The sequence below is a fragment of the Lactuca virosa genome, chromosome 3 (assembly GCF_052849685.1).
Source record: "Lactuca virosa cultivar CGN04683 chromosome 3, Lactuca_virosa_CGN04683_v6, whole genome shotgun sequence".
NCBI lineage: Eukaryota > Viridiplantae > Streptophyta > Magnoliopsida > Asterales > Asteraceae > Lactuca > Lactuca virosa.
Window position 1 is genome coordinate 160,316,144 of NC_136428.1, and position 12,494 is coordinate 160,328,637.

The 12,494-nt window shown below is 36.3% G+C and overlaps 2 protein-coding genes across 5 annotated transcripts; both read right to left on the bottom strand.

Annotated features, from left to right (window-relative positions):
- Window positions 1-2,931: 2,931 nt before the first annotated feature.
- On the bottom strand, window positions 2,932-4,545 carry LOC145162703 (uncharacterized). 2 transcript variants are annotated; one of them, XM_079081767.1, is made up of 6 exons: window positions 4,382-4,545; window positions 4,214-4,294; window positions 3,822-3,903; window positions 3,609-3,697; window positions 3,361-3,472; window positions 2,932-3,261 (listed from the first exon to the last, which is right to left on the bottom strand). In XM_079081767.1, the coding sequence occupies exons 1-6, from the start codon at window positions 4,421-4,423 to the stop codon at window positions 3,059-3,061; spliced, it is 609 nt and encodes a 202-aa protein (XP_078937893.1). In that variant the 5' UTR covers window positions 4,424-4,545; the 3' UTR covers window positions 2,932-3,058. The 2 variants fall into 2 exon arrangements, with proteins under 2 accessions (XP_078937893.1, XP_078937895.1); XM_079081769.1 differs by having other exon boundaries at window positions 3,009-3,247.
- A 1,547-nt stretch (window positions 4,546-6,092) lies between these two features.
- On the bottom strand, window positions 6,093-8,275 carry LOC145166756 (uncharacterized). 3 transcript variants are annotated; one of them, XM_079085789.1, is made up of 4 exons: window positions 8,031-8,275; window positions 7,780-7,941; window positions 7,283-7,333; window positions 6,093-7,184 (listed from the first exon to the last, which is right to left on the bottom strand). In XM_079085789.1, exons 3-4 carry the CDS (start codon window positions 7,283-7,285, stop codon window positions 6,264-6,266), a joined length of 924 nt encoding a protein of 307 aa, XP_078941915.1. In that variant the 5' UTR covers window positions 7,286-7,333; window positions 7,780-7,941; window positions 8,031-8,275; the 3' UTR covers window positions 6,093-6,263. The 3 variants fall into 3 exon arrangements, with proteins under 3 accessions (XP_078941915.1, XP_078941916.1, XP_078941914.1); XM_079085790.1 differs by lacking the exon at window positions 7,780-7,941 and having other exon boundaries at window positions 7,283-7,327; XM_079085788.1 differs by lacking the exon at window positions 7,780-7,941.
- Window positions 8,276-12,494: the final 4,219 nt, after the last annotated feature.

Below are 12,494 nucleotides of genomic sequence, written 5' to 3' on the forward strand. Positions count from 1 at the left end.
TAGGGTGGTTTTGGGTTAAGCCGCATACGCTGGACGTACTCAACATGTACGATGGGTATACTAGGCATACCTGGAGTACGTTGGGCGTACCAGGAGTACGTTGAGCGTACGCAACCAGTGCCCAAACCTTATTTTCATGGTTTGAGCCCTATTTAAGCACCTTAATTCCCCACAACCCATTCCATTCTCAGCCTCCACCTCTCCAACACCCTCCCTTGAAACCCTAACCCTAGATTGAGCCTTATGAACAAAAGAAGGTGTTCTTGAGTGTTTTGGAGTGTTCTTGGTGCATCTTTGAAAAGAAATAGCTCATTGGAGAAGTGTTGGTTGCATTGGAGCTTGTAGATCCAGACTTTGTTCACCTTGATCTTTCTTCTAGAGGTAAAAAGCTTGAATCTTGATGATGCATTTGTTAGATCTAGCTAGTTTTGGGTATTATGAGCTTTTGGTCACTTTAGTGCATAAAGTTTAGATCTTGAAAGTTATGACCTTGTTATAGATAAAGTTGGAAACTTTATCCATCTAAACATCATATTGATTCAGATCTAAAGGTTGGAGACTTGGACTTAATGGATTAAGTTGAAAAAGATGCACATTTGGTCCCTTTGAGACTTAAAGACTAGATCTTGGTTGTTTGGATCATTCTAATGGATAAAGTTGGAAACTTTATCCATTATGGAGTCATTAGGAACCCTAAAAATGTGACTTTGGTCCCTAGTTTTCCTTCATGCATGGTCTTGGATGTCTTAATGGGTTAAGAAGTTAGCGTTTTTGGATGTTGAAGACTTAATAGCCATACAAGACCATAAAATTGGAAACTTTATGGTTCAGGATATCATTTGAGGGTTAGATCTGGATTTTGGACAAAAGAACTTAAAGGATTAAGCTCTTAATGGATTGGGAGGATGGCAGCCGCATACGCTGCGCGTACGTGGTCAGCCCCTTGACTTCTGGTCAAGGCGTAGTACGCCCCGTGTACGTGTTGAGTACGCCCAGCGTACTCAACTGAGTTGACCCGGTCGAATCGGTTGACTTTTGACTTTGACCAGGATTTTGACCAACTTTGACCTAAGGGCATTTTGGGTAATTTAATTTATAGTTTGAGATTTGGGTTCCTGTTAATTATATAGGTGACCGGTAGAGATAGCTTTTAGAGCAGTGATCTTTCAGAGTGTGAGGTGAGTATTCTCACTATATCCGTGGGTCGAAGGCACCAATGTCGGCCCATTACTTTGTTATGTAGAATGTTAGTTGTCTTTGTGATACTTGCGTGAAAGACCAGGATCTGGCCCTGGCACTTGTATGTAAGACCGGGATTTGGCCCTCGGCATTGCAAGGAAATACCATGGGGGTAGACTGTGGCACTTGTATGTAACATCGAGATTTGACCCTCAGCATTGCAAGGAAAGACCACGGGGTAACCCATGGCACTTGTAGGTTGTGGTATGTGGTATTTTAGGGAACTCACAAAGCTTTGTGTTTATTGTTTCATATTTATGGTTTCAGGTACTTTCGGTTCAAACTGGAAGGGCTCAGTGTGACTGCACAAGATTCCCCCAGTGGAAATTAATGATATTACTCTGATGTTTAAATAATATATTCACTTTGAATTGTTTGGAACAACTCGTTGTGTGTTTTATTGTTTTAAAAATGAAAATTTTACCTTGGATTTTCGGTACATTACAATTTGGACACACATAATCATGGAAATGTTTCAATTTCTGATTTATTAAAAGTTTTTATGTGTGTTCTGTTAGATAAGGATATTGTACTTTTTTTTTTTTGAAAGAGGATAAGGATATTGTACTTGTCATGATATGTAAATGAATCAGGTTGTATATATGTAATGTGATCCATATAAGCATACAGTTCAGGTTGTTTTCATAGCTATTGTAAGCTTGTTTTTGTAAGGATTAAATGCAAGTAATAGCAATGTATTTTTACTGATTTCTTTATTATAGCATCATACTTTCACATCTTCCTATTAGAGCATTGTATTTTGAAAATTCTATTTAGTCATAGCAATGTCATCCAAAACAAAGCAATTTTGATTGTTATAATTGGATAGATTTGTGTTTAATTTTGATTTTTAATGGTGTTTATATTTTTTTATAATTAGTCAAGAAGTTGGTTCTTTATTTTATAAACAAAAGCATTGAATTCAAGAAAAAAAATACAGAAAAGTAAAATGATCATTTTTACAATTCATCACAACAATTCAAAGATTTCAACAAACATGTTAAAAATTCATATCTTAAAAATTCAAACCCTCTTAAAAAATCTAGATCCTGCCAAATAGCCCCTAAGTCTATTTCTCTATGTTACAACCCAAATTAATTCCGAAAATCTGTTTTTGTTGTATGAAGTTGATATTACAACCAAAATTGAAGAAATGCATTGTTTTTGTTCTTTTAATGCTGTTTTGGGGAAAAAATATTTTAACAAAGTTATGAATCTTTAATCAGGTGCGTATTCTTATCTTATTATGTTCACTGATATGGGGATCTTGAGCGGGTGATTCAACTGTTAATTTAAGTTTATTTTATCAGTCATACACGAATTTGTTGAATTTTATGAATTTAACTAAAGCCTATACCAAATTTTTATGGATTTTTTAGAAGAAATTTGTAAGGTTAACTATATTATCTCTCGTATGTGAGTACACCATTGCCCATGTAAGAATGACACCTGTTTTGATGTTTGTTACCGAATTTTGGATGTTGTTCACTATTGCATATGTAAGAATGACAACTATTTAATTAAAAAAAATGTTGCAAAAAATTGATATTTCTAATGGAATTGAAGTGAAAGTTGCAAGCACTAAATTCAAAAAATATTGAATATAAAGTAGAATACTTTTTTTTTATAAAATGAAGTCACTTGGTAGATTATCCAAATGAAAGGGTTATTAAAACATCTTGATAGCTCGTGTTAGTATAATCAATATTCGTTAATTTAATCACATGTTTCACACCATAAAATGGAGTAATTAAGATACGCAAATGCAATCACATCACAATGTAAAAATATATAGAAACTATACAAGAAACAAATAGGGTTATTTGTTAAGAGGTTGAGATTGCACACCATTTAATGTAGAGGAGGAAAGGTCATGACTCATGGTTGCTGCAAAAGGTTTGACCGTTGACCGAAGTTGTTCGGGTCCCACATCAGATATTCTCTTACATAAACCATCACAATTACTAATCACTTCAGTTAACCTTCCTTTCAACTCCCCAATTGCCACCTGTAACTCATCAACTAAAAAAAATGTAATCAACACAAATACTAAATGACTATTTTACCCTTACATTTCATAAAACAAATTTGAGAAATTGTGAAGTAGCAAAGAATGCATACCTCCAGAAAGGTGATTTGATGTTGTTTTCATTGCTGAGAGAGAGTAATTATATCTTTGAAGAATTTTTACAGCTAAAGCATCTGCAAGTTCTATTTTGTTTTCTATCTCTTCCTGCATAAATAACCAACAGCAGGATCTTAACACCATTAATGGAAGTTTTTGATTTGATGTGACATGAATGATTTAATCAAAAAGGTCAAAAAAACATGCTTTATCAAACATGGATTTACCATTATAAAAAGCAAACCTGTCTTTTGTTGATGTTTTGAGCCTGCTTTTCTTGCCATTCTTGATACATTGAGAATAATTCCAGTAGCACTTTCCGATCTACAATAGCTATTTCAAGCACAAGAAAGAAGATCAATACAATTTATTGTTTTATGATGTTAAATGTAAAGGACTAAAGGTGTTCATTGTCAACTGGATTTATAAATGCTTGTAGCAGTAGTAGCACCAATACCTGAATCAGAAGTTGATGGTTTCCTGACCAAAATATCTGTCAATCTGCTCTCTGTTGATGTAGATGTCAATATTGGAGTTGCCTGATCGAGTAGTATCACATAACAGAAGGATCAACTTATGAATTAAAGCCATGGTAACAAATTGTTTTGAATTATTCCCAATATGGAACAAAATTCGCCTTCTGAACTGATAGATAAAACTCTCAATGAAGTAATACAAATTGACTACTTGTAGCGATGAATTTATCATTTTGGCAACAGAAGAAATAGACGCACATTGATTCTACATCTGAATTCTTATAGGAGCTTGTAGGATTTATGGAACGAAGGAATTGAAGAAGCTCAAGTCACTTAGTTCTAGTGTTCGTCAATAGAAAGAAAAAAGACTCACAATTTTTAGGGATCTAAGCTTCTCTAGCATGGGATCCACGTCTTCGAATCGCTCTGAGACGGTGGTGATTCCATCTTCAATCTTCCTCACAGAAACAAATACGGTGATGAATATGCTTCGATTTGTGATAAATTTGTGTTTAATTGATTAGGTTAGAGATCGGCGTACCTGTAATTGTGAACTTGAAAGAGTAGATTCCGATGATCCCATGGCCAAGCGCCTTGCCTTCTGATATTATTCCGATGATCCCATGGCGCTATGCCGCTGTCGGATAATAAACAAGTTTTTGGATGAACATTGTATCCCTTTTGGCCACTTTTTGACTTTACTACCAGGTAGTATTCAAAGTTTTAATCGTGTTTGTACAAATAGTTAAAAGAATAAGAATCTTTTAATTTTAAAATTTGGTAGGTTAGAGTGTATATACTATATAGTGCTCCTATTATACATACATCTTCCTCAAATAAATTGCACACAAACATTATTAACTCACAAAAAGGTATATACGAAGCAATTTGGACTTTAGGGATACGTATAGAATTTTCCTTTCATACATTTATTTGTAAGTCAGATTTTGCAATAATCTCTCCATGGATACAATACTAACTCTCGTTCCTTGACATTGTTATTAACAAAATTGTGTTGAATTGGACCTATGGTGTGCAACCTTAGTGTCGGGTTGAAAGCTTCTTGATAAAGGGAGAACACCCTTGGGAAATATTATTAATAAAAAATTAAAAATTAAAAATTAAAAAAAAAAAAGAGTACAAAGAAACGATCAAACCCGAGACACAAGCCAAAGCTAAGGAACATACCCTAAAGCAAAGACAAACAAACAAAACAAAAGAACTAACAAGACAAAAGGCCTAAAGTCGTCATCCCTGATCAACTGGAGAAGAGATACGGACACCATGAGAGGAGCTCGGCTGAGTATTAGAAGCAAGCTGGAAAAGTATCTCTAGAATGGAAGTTAGGAGGGATACGTGAATCGTAACTTTACCGATTTATTTTTTATGTCGTGTCGTGTCAACTCGTTTACTTAAATAATGATGACCACATTCTTTAAAATATAAAAACTCAGCAACACATCAGTTGTGGGAATGATGGTCATTTGTGTGATTCGTTAAAAATACACTCAAAACGTTAAATGTTATCCTAGGCCATTAGGTATAGGAGACATGTCTAGCAGCATGGTTTCCCTCCACCTCACCACCATCTCCTTCCACATCATTGTTGGTGTACCTGTAACTATCGTGTTGCTGAACAGAAAGAAGAGAGGGAGAGAAAAGAAGAAAGAGCTAATTGTTTGCGGTCTTTCATGGTATGCACCATGGATGCCAACGATCGTGGCACCACGTCACCCCCACCCCAGGGTGGTGTGCACAGTTGTGGTAACTTTGCTAGGTGGCCACAAGAGCCTCTTATCCTGAGTATATCGAATCACCATATGATTATTGTTTTTTATAAAATGTGATTTTCATTTAGTATTGCTTTTGTAATTATAGTAAATACAACTTGGCCACATTAGTCCTGTAACATATTTTTTCCATATCCAATTATAAAATATCAAAGTGTCATTTAACTTTCAAATAAATAGCACTTATACTACAATGGCAATAATTAAAACTTATTTCATTATTAATGCATAAAAATATAAAACTTAGGTTGTCAAATCTTTAAAAAAAAAAAAAAAAAAAAAAAAGGCAACCATAGTTGTGTTACATTGTTATGATTCTTTTTACCTTGTAATCAATAAGCCAGTTCAAGTTATAAGGATCAGGAATGTGGCATTCCATTCCGTAATAGTAACCAAACGAGAATGGAATTAGCCATTCCATTCCATCACACCAAACAAGCAAACCTACATCCACACCACACGTGTGAAAATGCATGAATAGATTTCAAGAGAGAACTATACAGTTCACAATTACACGATATCCCTTTTCTGTCACATACAACATAAAGGTAACAACGCCAACGCCAACGCCAAATTACCTTTTCGCCCTCCCTTTAAACAAAATACTAACTAAAACTTAACCCCTAGAAACACCTATTTCACCGTGCTGTAACGATTAGTCCCATGTTTAGCCCAATGTTCCTTCAAATCAAGAGGGGTAGAAAGGTCATAACCTTCAGAAGAAAGTCGAGTAAGCAATTTACTAAAAGCCCCTCCACTCATTTTCCTCCCACCAACTCTCGAATACTTCTTATTTGAAACTTGCGGTAAAGGATACATTGACATGGTGGTTGTACAACAAGCCGACTGCCACCCGCCACTCCCCCACCTATAACAAGGCTGCGGGACCCCCGTACATGAACACACCGGAACCGGCATCGTTAATTCATCAAAACTCACTTGATTCAATTCCGATTCATCTTTCCATTCTTCAACCTTCAATTTTACACTTTCACCCCTTCGTCTTCCGATCATTGGCGATTTCACCCCCTTCGTTTTGAAGGATTGAGGTTCGACTTCGTACGTATCTTCAGGGATTTCAAGCATGTGATGGATTTCTTGATTGGTGAATTTTACACTTTCGCCCCTTCGTCTTCCAACCCTTGGCGAGTTCGATTTTGATTTCGATTTTGTGGTGGATTGGACTTGGACTTGGACTTGGTATGTGTTATCGTTGGGGATTTCGAACATGTGGTGGATTTCTTGGTTGGTGAAATTACGGTTTTGCCCTTGGGTTGGTGTGTTTTCGGGGAGTGTTGAGATTATGAAGTGGTTGTTGTTGTTGTTGTTGTTGTTATTGTTGGTGCCTTGGAAACGAAGGGTGGCGATTGCTTCATCGCGCTGTTGCATGGCGGAGTTGCGTTCCGCTAGGGCGGCGTCGCGCTGGAGCATCGCCATGTCGCGTTCCGCGAACGCGCGTTTTCGTTCGTCGAGCGCGAGGTTGCGTTCTTGGATGGCGGCGTCTCGTTCAGCCATTATGGCCATGAATGTCTTAATGGTTAAGTGGTTGTGATCCTTTGAGAATTTAAAAAAAAAAAAAAAAAAAAAAATGTTGTTTTCATTGTGTGGAAAAATTAAGAAATTGTGGTATGTTGTTTTTTGTAGGATCTTACCATTTTTTTGGAGAAAGTGAAGCTAAAATATCATGCTTGATATGGCTGTTCCTGAAAAATAATAAATAATATTGTTGTTATATGTTGATAATATATTGGTAGCAGGATCAGACATGAAGCAATGAACAGATTAAAGAGGCACTTGTCTCAAATTTTGAGAGGAAAGATTTGGGGACTGCAAGAGAAATACTTTGGCATGAACATAATCAGACATAAAAGTACATCAAGAAAGTGTTAGAGAAGCTTAGTCTTAAGGATGCTAAAGTCAGAAGTAAACCTTTGGGAAATCTGAAGGCTATGAAGAAACAATCTAAACAGATGGATGAAAAATGTATGTGTAGTGTGGTAGTTAAGAATGTAAAACACTGATTTACTCATTGGAAGCCATACGCCCATACATAATCACGTAATTCTTAGCATCATGAATCACACTGATGAAAATGCGATTAATCAATATGGAGACATACTTCAAAGTCTGGCTATGGAGAGAAACATACACACAAATACATGACCTTCGGACCACTCTCGGACCTTCAATTACCACAATACAGCAAGAATCAAACACATTGAGCTCTAATCCGTACAAATCATCAATTAGGGTTAGCAAATGCGGCATATGCTGAAGATAATGAGCTCAAAAAAGTCAAAACACCGTACAACTGAAAAACAGTGAAGGCGTCACGGATCCAAGCAATAGCAAATACAAAACAGAACAAATGTATGAATAATGAGAAATAATGGAAGTTACCGGAGGAAGGAGAGAAGCCGGAAGGCGACGACGGCGAATAACCGAGAAGAGAAATAGAACTGATTTTGGTCCTTTTCTTTGGGTTTGTTGTGCTTCTCCGTTAACTTTGCCACCTACATTTTACAGAAAAATGGAATTTTGGCGGGGCCGGCGTGGAGTATACGCCGGCGAATGTGTGTGAAAATGTTGAAGATCCCCCTCCCCCCCTGGTATCTCCTTTTGCCTTGTTTTGTCCTTGACACGTATTGACTATTGACCTCGGTCATTTTATATTGCCTTTTTGCGTAATTTCAGCTTGCCGGTTGTCTACTTGATACTATTTGGAGTAAAATACAAACTTGGTCCATGGTTGGTTTAAGTTTTGATTTTTGTTTAAATATACTCCTTATGTTTTTATTTTGTTGTGTATGTTGTCCTTCCAAGATATATTTTGTTCGAGAGAATCTGTTAACACATCAGACCGGAGCGTATGGTCACCTTTCATCTTTTTTTTTTGAGTGTCATGTCGGTTTTCCCTCACTCTCCTTTCACTCACCAAAAGACAGGAAATTGTCATACTTCACTACCTTTAATTTTTTTATTTTTAAAAAAAATATATTTATATAAATATTATACTCGTTTTATAGGAAATTAAAAACCATGAATTTTAATATATTTTTTATAATTTTTTAGTATGTATATAATTTAATAAATATTTAAAAAACAGAAAAAATAAATAAATAAATAAATAAGGTTGACCAATCACACGAGGAGAGAAAGGGTGGGGTAGCCTCACCTCACCTTTTCCCCGCACCCTCTAAACCACAATGGCGGTATAGTGTGCAGTTTCCTTCCCCGCAACACTTCCCCGCTCCATACCCTTTGGCCTAATACGTGCTTCTCACATGAAGATATAAAGGTAATTTGAATGACCATAAAGTGAAATTTACATAGCTACACGTCATTTTGTTACTCTTTATGAATATGTCAACCAAAGAAACATAATGTTAAATATTTACATAATTTGGTTGTAGGTGTTTCATACTCAATAATAAAATGTTCCCTAGGAAAGTTTGATCCCAAGACCGATGAAGAAATAGTGTGGTTTATGACTTATTGTTAAATGTGACTTAAGAATTGAAGACCTGAAATGAGAGTTATAGTATTTGATAATTCAATGGAGCATCTAGAATTCAATTGAGTATTTAGAAATTCAATGGAGCATCTAGAGTTCAATGAAGCATCTAAAGTTGAATGGTGCGTCTAGATACTTAATGGAGCATGTGGATATTCAATGGAACATCCTAGAAATGAATGGAGATTTGGTCAAGGTGTGCCACCTTGAGGTCATGATGTGTCATCTTGGTGATCATGATGAGCTTATGAGTGTTGATATGTTACTTATGTACTACTAGAAGGATGATGCTCCACCGAAGGGCTTGATGCATCATTTGTAATTGTGTGACAACCCGAAAATCTTTGCCTTGTAAATTCAGCCATTCAATCCAACAGTGTGTCAGACTCGTTTCTGCTATCAGTTAGCCTTGTTTAGAGTCTGTTTAAGGGATCAAAGCTCAGTACATTCAAGCATTGGGTATAGGACTGATTTGCGTAAGTTCTTCGCGTCGAAATCGAGCTGAACACTCCATTAGAGGGAGTGTACGGCCGTACACATGAGTGTACGGCCGTACACATGTGTGTGCGGCCGTACACCCATGTTGGCCGTACACCCCCTCCATAAGAGTGATATCCTTCCATTTCTAAGCCATTTCCCCAGTTTCCAAGTCAAGAACATCGATTTCTCTCTCAACTATCATCGAGCTTTTCCCCCGATCTTCAAGAATGTAAGCCTTTCTTCCGTTTCGATTTGTTGTTATTCCTCTTAACCTAGTAACACCCTTTGATTTCATCCATTGCAAATCATATTTTGGCTAGATCTTCAAATCTCACCAAGAACACCAAGAACACACACTTGTTCTTGGTGATTGTGAGCCTTTTTGAGCCTCCAAATCGTAAGTACTCCTTTCCTATGCTTAGTACATGTTAGGAACACTAGTTTAACACCCTAAAAATGACCAAAACTCAAGATCATAAGGAGTGTATATCCGTACACCCATGTGTGGTCGTACACCCCTCAAAACACCCCTAAAGGGCCTCCAAAGTGCAAATCTAGCTTCAACACTTGATGAGCAATAGTCCCACAAGCTTCCCTATCATCCAAGCAAACTTTTGTGCACTTGTTACCATGAGTGTACGGCCGTACACTCCATGACCGTACACCCATGGCCGCACACTCCCTATAGTGGTCGTACACTCCCCTTAGATGAATCACATGTGATTCTAACACTTGGCCCAAGTGTTTCCTAGTCCCTAAAGGTGTTTCCTTGCATGTGGTTGCTTCTAAACACTATATTCATGCCAATATATGTCATTTAGGACTCGTTTGTGTCTCGGGACTTCATTCGTGGAACTCCTCATTCTTACACGCATATTCGTTTGAATCACCCACATAAGGTGAGTTCATACCCCTATAATCAATCTTTTAAAGTGTTTTAAATGTTTTAAGGGGGGAATACAAGTTGAACACAATGATAATTGTGTAAATGTTTGTTATAAACATCTTTCAAAAGATTACTTATGTCTTTTATAAGTGATCAAAACATTTCAAAAACTCTTTTTAAGTTATGTTACTTTATAGTTTATAAAACTCCGTTTTTAAAGTACAATCATAACTTAGTAGATAAATGAGTCTTTTCAATAACAGTTCAAGTAAACATGCTAGTAAACTATAGTAGGTATAGTTTAGGGGTTCAGTTCATACTAAATGCTAGAACATACTATAAAGAGAATCAGGGAGGTAGATACAATACACGATAACATAGGGATCATACTATAAAGAGAAACAGGGAGGAAGATACAATACAACAGAGAGACACACTATACACTATAACAGAAAGAACATACTAAATGCTATAGCAGGAGAACAATACAGGATCTAACTATACCAATAATCACTAACTCATTGTTCTAAACAAAAGGTGATAGTAAATTGGGTATACATGATCATATAACTTTAATGTGAATTTACACGGCCTAGCAATTTGTTTGCAGAAGTAGCGTTTGGTCCCTAGAATCTCTTGCAGGGAGAGCGTATAGTATGGGTACTATCCATCACGTTATGACCTTAATAAAACAAACATGTTTTAAGGTAATCAGTACGTCAGGATGTCAATTCAAAAGACAACTGTGTACTTACATTTTTCCCATTACTTTCATATTGTGACAGTTCCACTTGAAAGTTAATGCAAACTATTTTCGAGTTAAGATAGTTATAAACTAGGGAAAACTTACATCTTTTCAACTACAACCAGAACAGTCGAGTCTAGTACATTCAGTAGAAAGGGGCCTATGATGCTAACTTTATGATTCCTTAGTTTTTACATCAGGAATATATATTAATCGGATCCGACAGATAGTAGGATGTGTGCTTTCCGCTTCATTTCTTGTTCCTTGTTTGGTTGTGGGCTTAGAGCAGATTCACCCAGCCTACTATCTCTCCGATCTTAGCTATATATATGTTCCGTATACACCAAGTAATCATAAGGGGTACCAGGTATGGGTCAGGTCATAGGACACTATTTCAATGCACCGTTTTCTAGTTCAAAACATACTTTTTAAATAGAACTTTTGGTAGACAAAACTAGAAACTTACCAGTAAAGGGTTTAATCCATTTTATTCAACCAGTATAACTTAAAGGACCTTAGGTGGTTAACTCTATAATACATTATTTTATACATCAGGGTTATATATAATTAATACTCGATAGGTAGTTGGATGTGTGCTTTCCGCCTCATTTCCTGTTCCTTGTTTGGTTGTGGGCTTAGGGCAGATTCACACAATTAACTATTTGTTCGATATTAGATTATATATAGCTAGTATAAACTAAGTGATTATAGAAGGAACCACTGTGGTTACCATTTTTACTAAAAGAAATAAGGGTTTTCTTAAAGAATGTTTTCATCAAATATAAAGGAACTATTACAGTTAACTCCGTGAGTACCAAGTGAATACACCAGGGTTATATACAACGAAGATCTAACAACCAATGGGATGTGTGTCTTCCGCCTCATTTCATGTTCCTTGTTTGGTTGTGGGCTTAGGGCAGATACACACAACCGATTGTTTGTTTACTCTAGGTTTTATATAACTTGTATCCATTTAGTACTCATAGAAAGGATTGTAGAGTCATTTTTACTTATCTTTCATCAAAGTAGGAAATATAGGATTTTCTGGAGGAACCGGCGAACTTTTATAAAAGAACTTACAACTTACTACAACTTTCTTACAACTTACTTACATCACTAAAATCTTATGAACTCACCATCTTAAATGCTGATCTACTCTTTCAAAATAACTTGTATTCTCAGGAGACCAGTAGACAGGTACGCGCTCTGGGATTCAGAAGATGGAGCATAATAGCTTCA